The 14,118-nt window shown below is 47.1% G+C and overlaps 2 protein-coding genes across 2 annotated transcripts in view; both read right to left on the bottom strand.

Moving 5' to 3' along the window:
* Nucleotides 1-6,407, bottom strand: part of chrna2b (cholinergic receptor, nicotinic, alpha 2b (neuronal)) — a 42,091-nt gene extending 35,684 nt beyond the window's left edge. The window contains exon 1 of the mRNA XM_064991740.1: nucleotides 5,969-6,407. Coding sequence (XP_064847812.1) covers nucleotides 5,969-6,044 — 76 coding nt within the window. The 5' untranslated portion in view covers nucleotides 6,045-6,407. The remainder of the gene's footprint in view (nucleotides 1-5,968) is intronic.
* A 995-nt stretch (nucleotides 6,408-7,402) lies between these two features.
* The window catches only part of si:ch211-142k18.1 (uncharacterized), a 38,103-nt gene continuing 31,387 nt past the window's right edge, over nucleotides 7,403-14,118 (bottom strand). Inside the window, exon 5 of the mRNA XM_064991741.1 lies at nucleotides 7,403-12,460. Within this exon, the coding sequence (XP_064847813.1) occupies nucleotides 12,319-12,460 (142 nt within the window). The 3' untranslated portion in view covers nucleotides 7,403-12,318. The remainder of the gene's footprint in view (nucleotides 12,461-14,118) is intronic.

The following is a 14,118-nucleotide window of genomic DNA, read 5'->3' on the forward strand; positions in this document are numbered from 1 at the left end:
CTGGACAGGGGGACAGTTCAGTCTGGGCAGGGGGGACAGTTCAGTCTGGGCAGGGGGACGGTTCAGTCTGGGCAGGGGGATGGTTCAGTCTGGGCAGGGGGTGGTTCAGTCTGGGCAGGGGGACGGTTCAGTCTAGGCAGGGGGATGGTTCAGTCTGGGCAGGGGGATGGTTCAGTCTGGGCAGGGGGGATGGTTCAGTCTGGGCAGGGGGTGGTTCAGTCTGGGCAGGGGGACGGTTCAGTCTAGGCAGGGGGATGGTTCAGTCTGGGCAGGGGGTGGTTCAGTCTGGGCAGGGGAGGTGGTTCAGTCTGGGCAGGGGGGACAGTTCAGTCTGGGCAGGGGGACAGTTCAGTCTGGGCAGGGGGGATGGTTCAGTCTGGACAGGGGGATGGTTCAGTCTGGACAGGGGGATGGTTCAGTCTGGACAGGGGGGATGGTTCAGTCTGGGCAGGGGGTGGTTCAGTCTGGGCAGGGGGTGGTTCAGTCTGGGCAGGGGGGTGGTTCAGTCTGGGCAGGGGGTGGTTCAGTCTGGGCAGGGGGTGGTTCAGTCTGGGCAGGGGGTGGTTCAGTCTGGGCAGGGGGTGGTTCAGTCTGGGCAGGGGGACGGTTCAGTCTGGGCAGGGGGACGGTTCAGTCTGGGCAGGGGGACGGTTCAGTCTGGGCAGGGGGGATGGTTCAGTCTGGGCAGGGGGTGGTTCAGTCTGGGCAGGGGGACGGTTCAGTCTGGGCAGGGGGACGGTTCAGTCTGGGCAGGGGGTGGTTCAGTCTGGGCAGGGGGACGGTTCAGTCTGGGCAGGGGGTGGTTCAGTCTGGGCAGGGGGGATGGTTCAGTCTGGGCAGGGGGATGGTTCAGTCTGGGCAGGGGGTGGTTCAGTCTGGGCAGGGGGGATGGTTCAGTCTGGGCAGGGGGATGGTTCAGTCTGGGCAGGGGGACGGTTCAGTCTGGGCAGGGGGTGGTTCAGTCTGGACAGGGGGGCAGTTCAGTCTGGGCAGGGGGGTGGTTCAGTCTGGGCAGGGGGGCAGTTCAGTCTGGGCAGGGGGGTGGTTCAGTCTGGGCAGGGGGATGGTTCAGTCTGGGCAGGGGGGTGGTTCAGTCTGGACAGGGGGTGGTTCAGTCTGGGCAGGGGGTGGTTCAGTCTGGGCAGGGGGTGGTTCAGTCTGGGCAGGGGGTGGTTCAGTCTGGGCAGGGGGTGGTTCAGTCTGGGCAGGGGGGTGGTTCAGTCTGGGCAGGGGGTGGTTCAGTCTGGGCAGGGGGTGGTTCAGTCTGGGCAGGGGGTGGTTCAGTCTGGGCAGGGGGTGGTTCAGTCTGGGCAGGGGGTGGTTCAGTCTGGGCAGGGGGTGGTTCAGTCTGGGCAGGGGGGTGGTTCAGTCTGGGCAGGGGGACAGTTCAGTCTGGACAGGGGGATGGTTCAGTCTGGACAGGGGGTGGTTCAGTCTGGGCAGGGGGGACAGTTCAGTCTGGACAGGGGGGATGGTTCAGTCTGGGCAGGGGGGATGGTTCAGTCTGGGTGCCGCAAAGGGTTGAGCAAAAAAAGAAAACAAAAAACACAAGGAAGAACTCCTTCTCACCCCACCCCACCCCCATCTCATTCTAAGGGATTCCCACTGGTCCCTTCATCAACGTAATCACAGTAAATTACACGCATCATTACTTCCAGCAGTTAACAGAGCAGGGTATGTTTACCAAATGGTACCTTATTCCCTTTATAGTGCCATTCCCATAGGGCTCTGATTAACAGTAGTGCACCACGGGGAATACAGGCTACCATTTAGGACACACCCCGGGGATGAGCCGGGAGCTGGAATCCATCCGTCTCAGTCAGAAGGTGTTGTGGGGTCAACCTCATACAAACACAACCTATTGTTGAGCTGCCAGTAAGCTGTCATTCAGGATGACACTGACACCAAAAAAAAATAAACCATTTCTGTTCTCTATTCAATTCAATGTGAATCATATGTGAACAAATATCCTCATGACCTGCCAGTTTGCTGCGTGACACCTGCCAGTTTAGTGCGTGACACCTGCCAGTTTACTGCGTGACACCTGCCAGTTTACTGCGTGACACATGACTGTTTACTACGTGACACATGACTGTTTACTACATGACACATGACTGTTTACTGCATGACACCTGCCAGTTTACTGAGTGACACATGACTGTTTACTGCGTGACACCTGCCTGTTTACTGCGTGACACCTGCCAGTTTACTGCGTGACACCTGCCAGTTTTCTACGTGACACATGACTGTTTACTACGTGACACATGACTGTTTACTGCGTGACACCTGCCTGTTTACTGCGTGACACCTGCCAGTTTACTGCGTGACACCTGCCAGTTTACTGCGTGACACCTGCCAGTTTACTGCGTGGCACCTGCCTGAAACATATATCAGCAGTCAACTTTAACTGGTACAAACCCTTTCCTGTTTACCTGCCAGTTTATAACTGGTACAAACCCTTTCCTGTTTACCTGCCAGTTTATAACTGGTACAAACCCTTTCCTGTTTCCCTGCCAGTTTATAACTGGTACAAACCCTTTCCTGTTTACCTGCCAGTTTATAACTGGTACAAACCCTGTCCTGTTTACCTGCCAGTTTATAACTGGTACAAACCCTGTCCTGTTTCCCTGCCAGTTTATAACTGGTACACACCCTTTCCTGTTTACCTGCCAGTTTATAACTGGTACAAACCCTTTCCTGTTTACCTGCCAGTTTATAACTGGTACAAACCCTTTCCTGTTTACCAGCCAGTTTATAACTGGTACAAACCCTGTCCTGTTTACCTGCCAGTTTATAACTGGTACAAACCCTGTCCTGTTTACCTGCCAGTTTATAACTGGTACAAACCCTTTCCTGTTTACCTGCCAGTTTATAACTGGTACAAACCCTGTCCTTTTTCCCTGCCAGTTTATAACTGGTACAAACCCTTTCCTGTTTACCTTCCAGTTTATAACTGGTACAAACCCTGTCCTGTTTACCTGCCAGTTTATAACTGGTACAAACCCTGTCCTGTTTCCCTGCCAGTTTATAACTGGTACACACCCTTTCCTGTTTACCTGCCAGTTTATAACTGGTACAAACCCTTTCCTGTTTACCTGCCAGTTTATAACTGGTACAAACCCTTTCCTGTTTACCAGCCAGTTTATAACTGGTACAAACCCTGTCCTGTTTACCTGCCAGTTTATAACTGGTACAAACCCTGTCCTGTTTACCTGCCAGTTTATAACTGGTACAAACCCTTTCCTGTTTACCAGCCAGTTTATAACTGGTACAACCCTGTCCTGTTTCCCTGCCAGTTTATAACTGGTACAAACCCTTTCCTGTTTACCTGCCAGTTTATAACTGGTACAAACCCTTTCCTGTTTACCTGCCAGTTTATAACTGGTACAAACCCTTTCCTGTTTACCTGCCAGTTTATAACTGGTACAAACCCTTTCCCCTGACGGAGTTTCTCCTTTTTGGTCCATACGTTTTGTGCTCTCATGTTCGTAGTTGCATGATGAATATTTTGAAAGTTGTTGATATGTATTTTTGTCAAAGTGTCCATTCATATTACACCTGGACAAGTCACTTTGTCAATTGCACCAGTGTGTGTGTGTGTGTGTGTGTGTGTGTGTGTGTGTGTGTGTCACCACCATTACCAGCCTGTAAGTCATCCTCCTCTGGACCACAACAGCATGTCATTATTATCGCCTTGTATAAAGTAGCCAACCAGCCAGACAACCACCCAGCCAGGCAACCACTCACCCAATCAGGCAGTTTGCAAGTTAATCAGTCAGCCAACCAGAGAGCCAGTCAGCGAGTCAGAAAACCAGCCAGCCAGCCAGTGGAGGAAGGCCAGGGCCAACAACCCTGCGAGACAGCAAATCAGGACCAGTCAGCCAGCCAAACAGTCAGTCAGTCAGCCTGCCAACAAGCCAGCCAAAGCCAGCAAGTCAACCAACCAGCCAGCAAGCCAGTCGGCCTGCCAGTCAGTCAGCAAAACAGCCAGCCTGCCAGTCAGACAGTAAATCAGTCAGTCAGCCAGAGAACCAGTCAGTCCGTCAAACCAGCAAGTCAGCCAATCAGTCAATCAGTCAGCCAGCCAACCAGCCAGTCATTCAGTCAGCCAGCCAGCCAACCAGTCAGTCATTCAGTCAGTCAGCCAACCAGCCAGCCAGTCATTCAGTCAGCCAGCCAACCCGCCAGTCATTCAGTCAGCCAGCCAGCTAGCCAACCAGCCAGTCATTCAGTCAGCTAGCCAACCAGCCAGTCATTCAGTCATTCAGTCAGCCAGCCAACCAGCCAGTCATTCAGTCAGCCAGCCAACCAGCCAGTCATTCAGTCAGCCAGCCAGCCAGCCAACCAACCAGTCAGTCATTCATTCAGTCAGTCAGCCAACCAGCCAGTCATTCAGTCAGTCAGCCAGCCAGTCATTCAGTCAGTCAGCCAGCCAGCTAGCCAACCAGTCAGTCATTCAGTTATTCAGTCAGCCAGCCAACCAGCCAGTCATTCAATCAGCCAGTCATTCAGTCAACCAGCCAGCCAGCCAACCAACCAGTCAGTCAGTCATTCAGTCAGCCAACCAGCCAGTCATTCAGTCAGCTAGCCAACCAGCACGTCATTCAGCCAGCCAACCAGTCAGTCAGTCAGGTCTGTGGAGGAAGGCACGCACCAGGAGAGTTTAGATGGGAAAGGACTAAATGGCATTGAAGGGAGGTTGTGGCAATTCAAAGCTCTAATATTGACCTGTGGGCTGAATGTAATACTATTAGAGTCTATTAAAGTGATTCATGGCGTTATGACCCAATTACCTAGCTGAGGTAGGTTGGAGATCAGGAACATGTACAAACTGCTATGACACTATTTCTGTAACCTGTAGATAGGATACGTTGCAAAAAATATATATTTGGTCTATCACAGTCTTACGAAAATGCACGTGTTCTAATTCTGGCAAGGCATCTTCTTTGCATCACACCATACTTCAATTATGCGCGTACTTGACGCTCCGCTGTGACTACGCATCTGTCCTTCCGTCTGGAATAAGACCAGCACGCTGCAGAGACTATCGGAGACCAGATGCTCGGGGTTTGACAAAAAGCCATCGAACACCGCAGATCAAAGCCCCGCCTGTCAACGGAGTGAGAAAAGAAGAGATGACACCTCAGTTCCATGCCTCGCGCTTGGATCTTTGGGATCTTGGACACTGATCAAATTGTTTCGGCATGGCGTGTAGCCCCTTGGGCAGCACATTAGAGTGTGTGTGTGTGTGTGTGTGTGTGTGTGTGTGTGTGTGTGTGTGTGTGTGTGTGTGTGTGTGTGTGTGTGTGTGTTGTTTCAGAGTGCACCCTAGAGTGGCTCCCTCTGAACGAGTCAGCAACTTCTCGGGCCAAACGTGCTCTTGGGAGAAATTGTCTGAAAATCCTCTCCATTCCACTTCGAAGTGCATAAGCCACGGTAGCCAACTGCACAATTCTCGTCAATGTGTCTGCGGCTGCCACATTTAGAGTTATGTGGGGGAATTCAACTGTTGTGTTAGCCCGAAGCTTTAATTAATGAGAAATAATCAATTTAATTAATGAGAAATCAACAGTGGCGTACAGTGCTCAGGTTCATTTAGAAAGTAAAGAGAAGGCGATGGGCAGGTTGGTTTAGATCCCAGACAACAGCGCATCTGCTGTAGCAGTCGATTTAAACACGAGGAAATGATTGAAAAGGCGGGAGAATTCTGAGAGTTTTCTGAGAATTCTGAGAGTTTTGGAACGATGGAACCACAGAACGAGAGAACAGGGTACGTCATTTCTTATTTATGGTGAAATCGATTTAGGCACATTGTCAATGAAGGAACTGACATGGTAGGTTTAAACGGCTGCATCATTGAATGGCATAGCAATGGCATTCACACACCTTGGTAAAGAAAAAAACGGAAAAAACGCAATTAATGTCAGGAGATAAGTCTAAGCCCAAATAAATAATAAAACGAACTTACTTGACTCACATAAGAAGAAACAACAGAACGCAGTGGTCCTAGCTGAGAACAGGTGGTTGAATAATCCACGCTCCATATTTCACCCCCGAGTTTCTATCTAAATCTCTCTTCAATCAAAAACCATAGACTTTGTTATATGATGATATTCTCTCCGGAAAGGTTATCTTGAAACAATGATGACGTGGGGGAGAAATTCGGCTTCCGTGTCAATTCTTGAGATGCGCTCTCGTCCTGTCATCTTCGCGTATGAGGCATATCAGGGCAAGCGGACGCCGTGCCTCACTTCAGATATCGCATACTAGGCGCTTGATAGGCGGGAGAGAGTGACGTTAACGCCACTTCTAGTGGTGTGCTCTTTAGAGATGATAATTAATTAAACTGATTGAATTACTTTTAACTCCGTCGTTTCCACAACTCTCCGTCTCTGTCCTCGTCAACGTTTCGGTTTAGCAGCTGTATGTATCCAAATGCGTTGGGCGTAAAAACGGAGCGCTGCCCCATCCCGTGCCGCTGCTGAAATACAAATAGGGACGCGCCAAAACGCTCCGTAAATAAATGAGCGCCTGCGCTGTTTTATGATATTACCATATCTCGAGATGTTTTAATAACAGTATCCGAAGTTTGGACTTTTGGTTGGTAATTACACACATTCTCACAAGCACGCTCATGTCATTTATGCACGGATGGAGACAATTATCCAGGGAACAGCTATTAAACACATTTCCAAGCAGATACACATATTTGGTCTCCATTCTCACGTCTACATAAGGGTTAACGTATCCAGAAGTGCAATTCTATTGTAATTTCCATTTTGAGCATTTTTTTCCCCTCCTGATTCACCACGACAAACCTCACGAGCTCCTCTGGGAATAAGAAATGTGAGGCACGGTGGCATTGACTGACCGAGTCGACTCTCCCTCCTTCCCGGACTCTCTCCCCCGCTGCCCATATATGGTAAGAGACACAGGAGAACGAGATTGAGTCTCCATAAAGCCTCGACATGGCCATGTCAACATTAAACAGGTGTGTACTTTCAAAGAACGAGTAAAAAAAGAATGAAACAGGAGGAAACTAAAAATGGCATCGCAGACTAGGTATAACTTTCATTTAAATAAAATTTACTTTTTTTCTGTGTGAATATACAAAAAATAATAAGGTTTTTGTACTTATTTTGCGCAGTGTTACCCGAATGTGTAATGCTGAGCTATGCAGGTATGATATGCTCTATTCAAGAGTCTCTAGAACCAAAGACTAACTTCTTCATGACTGGATAATGGATGGACCACTGATAGGAAAAGAGTTTGGGACACAACTGAAGAAGTGCTTATGGCTATGAGTTAGTTGATGTTATTGTAAGAGACAGCTAGAGGGCAGCACAGGTGAATGAACGGATTGAGAAAAACATTTTACACAACAACAAAAACAACGTATTTTAGATACAACTTTATTTTCATCTGGATTAAATAAAACAACTGTAACATAAATATATGGCCTATACTGATGTAAAGTCCCCTGTTTTGGGGGACCTGCATTGTCCTGGGACCGGTTCTAACCAACATTTTCGCTTATAAATCGATCTGTAGACAATTTAGATGGAAATGGCTTGCTGTGAACGACAGTCCTTGTTCCCACGGACACAGTAGTATATTGTCTGAGCCTGTGTGACGTACGATGTGAAATCTGAAACCACTGGACGCTGGGATGTCCCCCCTACCATTTTAATTCGCTCTTCCGACTGTCCATCAACTCCCGGCTGAACCCTACGTCACAAACAACTGACAAAACACATGCCGGAAACCCTGACATCGTAGCACAGCAGGAGAGAGTGGTTTCATCAGAGATTGATTTATAGCCGTTCATCTAAAATAATTCATAGATTTTAACAACAACAAAAAAAAAAAACACAGATTTGTCATATGAATATGAGATGAAAGGCGAGTTACTAGCGAGTTCAGGAAGCCAAACTTGAGCTCTGCGAGGTGTTCTCAGTGATGGGGCAGATGTTTTCAACAAATGAGAAGACTTTTAGAAAATGTGCACATTTTCTCTAACACTCAACATACAACATAACTGTATTTTACAGTTATAAGGAAGGTGAAATCTTATACTTAGTTGTTTCATAATTTGATTATAATATATTTACAAAGCATATAAGTAATTTAAAGACTTATTCATATAGTTTTGTTGAAAAGGAATGACGTAATATAAAATATGTATCATATTTGTACTGTATACTTGAGCTTGTGTCCTCAAAAGTGACTACACCTCAGCAATTTATAACGATTTTTACCAAAAAGGTGAGATTTTAACCTTTCTACGAATATGCAGCATCACTAGTTAATATTTATGGCCCTCTCGTGATAAATAATTACTTTTGGGGATTACGTAGATTACATTTTCGATTACATTTACTTAAAAAAAAAAATTCTAATTATACTACATTTTGACATAACATGTTTTGTCTTTATCATTTCATAATTGCAACATTAAAAACATCCTAAAAAAGAAAGGGTGATGGCATCTCCCATAAAAGACTGCAACAACAAGTACATACAGCTTTCTACAACAGAAAGAGAACGAGGGACAGAACAGAAACTCATATAGACTAAAGTTGAAACTCCCACTGAGCCGGACGAGGAGATGAATTATCTCATGTCGTTGTTTGAGCTCTTAAAGGGACGTGTCAAAGTAACTCACGCAATAACCAGCATGGCCTCCCCACCATCTCGTGGTAGTAATATGTTTCTTTTACAACATTACCCCCTGTCACCATACACAACATTACCTCCTGTAACCATACAACATTACCCCCTCTAACAATACACAACAATACCCCCTCTAACCATACACAACAATACCCCCTGTAACCATACAACATTACCCCTGCTAACCATACACAGCATTACCCCCTGTAACCATACACAGCATTACCCCCTGTAACCATACACAGCATTACCCCCTGTAACCATACACAGCATTACCACCTGTAATCATACACAACATTATCCCCTGTAATCATATGCAACATTACCCCCTGTAACCATACAACATTACCCCCTGTAACCATACACAGCATTACCCCCTCTAACCATACACAACAATACACCCTGTGACCATACACAACATTACCACCTATAATCATACACAACATTATCCCCTGTAATCATGCGCAACATAACCCCTGTAACCATACACAGCATTACCCCCTCTAACCATTTGTATACTTCAGATCAGGGCTGTGTGTAGGTGCATACCAAATAGCACTCTATACTTGGGCCCTGGTCCAAAGTAGTGCACTATATAGGGAATAGGGTGTCATAGGGCTCTGCGCTAAAGTAGAGCACTATATAGGGACTAGGCTGCCATTTAGGATGTACCCTATGTTTCCAACCCATTCGACAGCATGGGGTTGTCGTTTGAACTCTGACAAGGATTGGGGGTCAAAGTCACAATCACCCCGGCCTGGCTGCCCCTGTCCTCACTGCATACAATATATACAGTATGTCTCTGAAAAACATATTTCCCTCACAGCATAACATACCCCCTCTCAAATAGAACCCAGCTAGACCAAGCTTCATTGCACTTGTATACAATTCCCTTTATTTGCAAATAAACCCTCTGGTTTTCAAGCTTGGAATTTGAGCTGAATATCACTCTAATTGCATTTGTGTATTTTCACTGATAAACAACAGAGAAACATAATGACGATCAGTGTGTATTCCAGGCTTCTGCTTTCATAGAACAAGACAGGGGAACCTCCCTTCAAGCACCTGCCCTGAACTTGTTCTGGTCTCCACCCTTACCCAGACCAATACAGACAGACCATACTACCCTGGTACCTAGACAGACCAATACAGACAGACCATACTACCCTGGTACGTAGACAGACCAATACAGACAGACCATACTACCCTGGTACCTAGACAGACCAATACAGACAGACCATACTACCCTGGTACCTAGACAGACCAATACAGACAGACCATACTACCCAGGCACCTAGACAGACCAATACAGACAGACCATACTACCCTGGTACGTAGACAGACCAATACAGACAGACCATACTACCCTGGTACCTAGACAGACCAATACAGACAGACCATACTACCCTGGTACGTAGACAGACCAATACAGACAGACCATACTACCCTGGTACCTAGACAGACCAATACAGACAGACCATACTACCCTGGTACGTAGACAGACCAATACAGACAGACCATACTACCCTGGTACCTAGACAGACCAATACAGACAGACCATACTACCCTGGTACCTAGACAGACCAATACAGACAGACCATACTACCCTGGTACCTAGACAGACCAAACTACCCTGGTTCCTAGACAGACCAATACAGACAGACCATACTACCCTGGTACCTAGACAGACCAATACAGACAGACCATACTACCCTGGTACCTAGACAGACAGACCATACTACCCTGGTACCTAGACAGACCAATACAGACAGACCATACTACCCTGGTACGTAGACAGACCAATACAGACAGACCATACTACCCTGGTACCTAGACAGACCAATAAAGATGTCCCATAATATTCAGGCGAACCAGAGCTGCCCGTACTACTATGACATGAATAGAGCTTGTGTCAAAATTCCACCCTATTCCTGATATAGTGCCCTTCTGAATAGGGCTTTGGGAAACAGTAGTGCACCAAACAGGGAATGAAATGACGTTTGGGTCGTAACCAAATATGTTTGGTTTCAAAACTTCTGACTGACATATTCATTTTTTTTTTTTTTTTTTTTTAATCAGGTAATAATAGCAATTTACTGGATGGAAAATCTGGTTTGAAATACATGACATACTATGATATAAGTATATGCTGAACTGCTCAGTATGAACAACTTAATGTTTTTTGGAATAATTGTAAACAGAAAAAGTACTGACTTGACATTTTGTCTTTGATAGCGTTTGGTCACACATGAGTGCTACTGTATTAAACAGCTACGGTACAGTACAGTACAGTGACTGTTTATTACAAATCTGTGGTCCAAAATCTCAGCATAAATCCTCTACCATTTATGCCATAGCTGTCAGCACACTCACGGTTCACTTAAAGTACACTGAGCAGAAAGAACATTCCTGTCAGAGCATCTGTTTAGTAGAGAAACTACACACCTCTAGGTTCAGACCAGAGAGATTTAGGTTTTGACGAGAGACACAGATGCTGAAGGTTGTATTAGTAGCCTGAAGAAGGGAAGGAGAAGCGTAGGAGGGAGGGAAGAAGAGTAGGAGGGAGAGAAGAAGAGTAGGAGGGAGAGAAGAAGAGCAGGAGGGAGAGAAGAAGAGCAGGAGGGAGAGAAGAAGAGCAGGAGGGAGAGAAGAAGGGGAAGAAGGAGAGAAGAAGGGGAAGAAGGAGAGAAGAAGGGGAAGAAGGAGAGAAGAAGAGCAGGAGGGAGAGAAGAAGAGCAGGAGGGAGAGAAGAAGAGCAGGAGGGAGAGAAGAAGAGCAGGAGGGAGAGAAGAAGAGCAGGAGGGAGAGAAGAAGAGCAGGAAGGAGGGAAGAAGAGCAGGAAGGAGGGAAGAAGGTTTGGAAGGAGGGAAGAACAGTAGGAGGGAGAGAAGAAGAGCAGGAGGGAGAGAAGAAGAGCAGGAGGGAGAGAAGAAGAGCAGGAGGGAGAGAAGAAGAGCAGGAAGGAGGGAAGAACAGTAGGAGGGAGAGAAGAAGAGTAGAGAGTTCTCCTTAAGGCTAGATTCCATCAGATCTGCGCTAGCAGACATCTGCATAGCGGTTGTTTTGGCAGCGGCAGAGGTGGAATGCATTAGAACTGTCGAATCCACAAGCGGCTCCCAGATTTATACCTAAAGTGGACATTGCAATTGGCTGCAGAGGAGTCGCATTCAGAGACATTTCAAACACTGGAGTTTTAGATGTAATCTACACCTCGATAAGGCTAATAAAATATTCATTACTTAATTGAATGATGTTTTTTTTTGTTTCAGTGTAATTATTTCTATGTGGCCTATACTTTCTTGTTCTGAACTTCATGACAATGATCACATGAGCTGCTGCTCAACTAATTTATGACAAGCTCCTACGCAGTTACACCTCCGCCAAAACGTCAGCTATGTGGGTGTCGGCTATTGCCACTTTACACTTGATCTGATTTAATCTAGGCCTTAGTTGCCTGGTCCAATAGCTGTTTGTGCTCTCTTGCACACACATATCTGAGACCATGCTACAAAAGAGTCACAGCAAAGACCATAGGAACTGGAGAGACCGCACAAACAGTTCTGAGACCAGGCTACAAAAGAGTCACAGCAAAGACCATAGGAACTGGAGAGACCGCACAAACAGTTCTGAGACCAGACAATCTCCTTAGCGACGTAAAGTTTTGAGAGAGTCTTTGAGCTGTTTGGTGAAGGAGGCGTGGAGTGTCTGAGACAAGGTATCCAGCCTCATGGCGATGTCTGCTGCTGTCTGGAAGAGGCCCTCGAACGCCAGGGACTCCTCTTTGATTCTGTCATGAAAGGAGCCAAGTTAAATAGACAGTGTCAGCTCAAAGACAGAGAGAAAAGGTGGTAGGAATGGAGAAGAGGAGGTTAGACAGGGACTCCTCCTTTATTCTGTCATGAAATGAGACAAGACAAACAGGGTTAGCAGGGAGAGAGGGGAGGATGGAGGGAGGGAGTGAAGGAGGGAGGGAGGGAGAGAAAGGGCGGAGGATGGAGGGAGGGAGATAAGAGGGAAAGTGGTATGAATGGAGGAGAGGTTAGGCAGGGACACCTCTTTGATTCTGCCATGCAAGGAGACAAGACAAATACAGTGTCAACAAGAGGGAGAGAAGAAGAGTAGGAGGGAGGAGAGAAGAGTAGGAGGGAGGAGAGAAGAGAAGAGTAGGAGGGGGAGAGAAGAGTAGGAGGGAGGAGAGAAGAGTAGGAAGGAGAGAAGAAGAGTAGAAGGGAGAGAAGAAGAGTAGAAGGGAGAGAAGAAGAGTAGGAGGGAGAGAAGAAGAGTAGGTGGGAGAGAAGAAGAGCAGTAGGGAGGAGAGAAGAGTAGGAAGGAGAGAAGAAGAGTAGGAAGGAGAGAAGAAGAGTAGGAGGGAGAAAAGAAGGGTAGAACAGAGGGAAGAAGAGTAGCAGGGAGAGAAGAAGAGTAGGAGGGAGAGAAGAGTAGGGAGGAGAGAAGAAGAGTAGGGAGGAGAGAAGCGTAGGTGGGAGAGAAGAAGCGTCAGTGGGAGAGAAGAAGACTAGGTGGGAGAGAAGAAGAGTAGGAGGGAGAGAAGAAGAGTAGGAGGGAGAGAAGAAGAGTAGGAGGGAGAGAAGAAGAGTAGCAGGGAGAGAAGAAGGGTAGGCGGGAGGAGAGAAGAGTAGGAGGGAGGAGAGAAGAGTAGGAGGGAGGAGAGAAGAGTAGGAAGGAGAGAAGAAGAGTAGGAGGGGAGAGAAGAAGAGTAGGAGGGAGAGAAGAAGAGTAGGAAGGAGAGAAGAAGAGTAGGAAGGAGAGAAGAAGAGTATGAAGGAGAGAAGAAGAGTAGGAAGGAGAGAAGAAGAGTAGGAAGGAGAGAAGAAGAGTAGGAGGGAGGAGAGAAGAGTAGGAGGGAGAGAAGAAGCGTAGGTGGGAGAGAAGAAGCGTAGGTGGGAGAGAAGAAGAGTAGGAGGGAGAGAAGAAGAGTAGGAGGGAGAGAAGAAGAGTAGGGAGGAGAGAAGAAGAGTAGGAAGGAGAGAAGAAGAGCAGGAGGGAGAGAAGAAGAGTAGGAGGGAGGAGAGAAGAGTAGGAGGGAGGAGAGAAGAGTAGGAGGGAGGAGAGAAGAGTAGGAAGGAGAGAAGAAGAGTAGGAGGGAGGAGAGAAGAGTAGGAGGGAGGAGAGAAGAGTAGGAGGGAGGAGAGAAGAGTAGGAAGGAGAGAAGAAGAGTAGGAGGGGAGAGAAGAAGAGTAGGAGGGAGAGAAGAAGAGTAGGAGGGAGAGAAGAAGAGTAGGAAGGAGAGAAGAAGAGTAGGAAGGAGAGAAGAAGAGTATGAAGGAGAGAAGAAGAGTAGGAAGGAGAGAAGAAGAGTAGGAAGGAGAGAAGAAGAGTAGGAGGGAGGAGAGAAGAGTAGGAGGGAGAGAAGAAGCGTAGGTGGGAGAGAAGAAGCGTAGGTGGGAGAGAAGAAGCGTAGGTGAGAGAGAAGAAGAGTAGGAA

Source organism: Oncorhynchus masou, chromosome 16 (assembly GCF_036934945.1).
Source record: "Oncorhynchus masou masou isolate Uvic2021 chromosome 16, UVic_Omas_1.1, whole genome shotgun sequence".
NCBI lineage: Eukaryota > Metazoa > Chordata > Actinopteri > Salmoniformes > Salmonidae > Oncorhynchus > Oncorhynchus masou.